Source organism: Alligator sinensis, unplaced genomic scaffold (genome assembly GCF_000455745.1).
Source record: "Alligator sinensis unplaced genomic scaffold, ASM45574v1 scaffold265_1, whole genome shotgun sequence".
Classification (NCBI taxonomy): Eukaryota; Metazoa; Chordata; order Crocodylia; family Alligatoridae; genus Alligator; species Alligator sinensis.
In genome coordinates this window covers 421,331-421,900 of record NW_005842961.1, presented here as the reverse complement: position 1 = coordinate 421,900, position 570 = coordinate 421,331, and the positions used below count along the sequence as shown (strand labels likewise).

At 73.2% G+C, this 570-nt stretch overlaps 1 protein-coding gene across 1 annotated transcript in view; it reads left to right on the top strand.

The window, feature by feature from the left end:
* LRP1 (LDL receptor related protein 1) overlaps window positions 1-570 on the top strand; it is a gene marked incomplete at its 5' end in the record, with an annotated part of 92,779 nt that continues 92,209 nt past the window's right edge. Inside the window, 1 exon segment of the mRNA XM_014526103.2 lies at window positions 1-52. Coding sequence (XP_014381589.1) covers window positions 1-52 — 52 coding nt within the window.

Genomic DNA, 570 nt, shown 5'->3' with positions numbered 1-570 from the left:
CGGCTGCTGCGGCTGTGGGGGCTGGCGGCCGGCCTGTGCCTGGCGCTGGACGGTGAGTGCCCCGCGCGGGGCTGCGGCTTTGTCGTGTCTGCGACCCCCGGGGCCGGGGGCGTTTGCAAGGCCCCCCCCCGGGAGCGACCCTCCGTGGGGTCGGCTGATGTGAGCCCCCCCCAGGCTGGGGGGCTTGGGCACGGGGGTGTTGGCAATGCCCCCCCTTGGGAGAGACCCCCCGTGGGGCGTGAAGCGGGATCATTGCACCCCCCAGGCTGGGGGGCTTCAGGACGGGGGTGTCTGCAAGGCCCCCCCAGGAGGGACCCTCCGTGGGGCAGGGATGTTGGACCCGCCCAGGCTGGGGGGCTTGGGGGTAGGGGTGTGGGCAAGGCCTCCCCCGAAGCAGGAGTATTGGACCCTGCGTGGGTGCCCCATCCTCGCACCCCTGGGTGCCCGGGGATAGCGGGGGGCCAGGGAGACAGAGGCCCTGGGCTTGAGGGGGCTTTGCCATGACAGGCACTCCAGTGGAGCAGGAGGAGCTGGATTTGTCCCCCCACCCCAACTCCGGCTGGTGGGGGC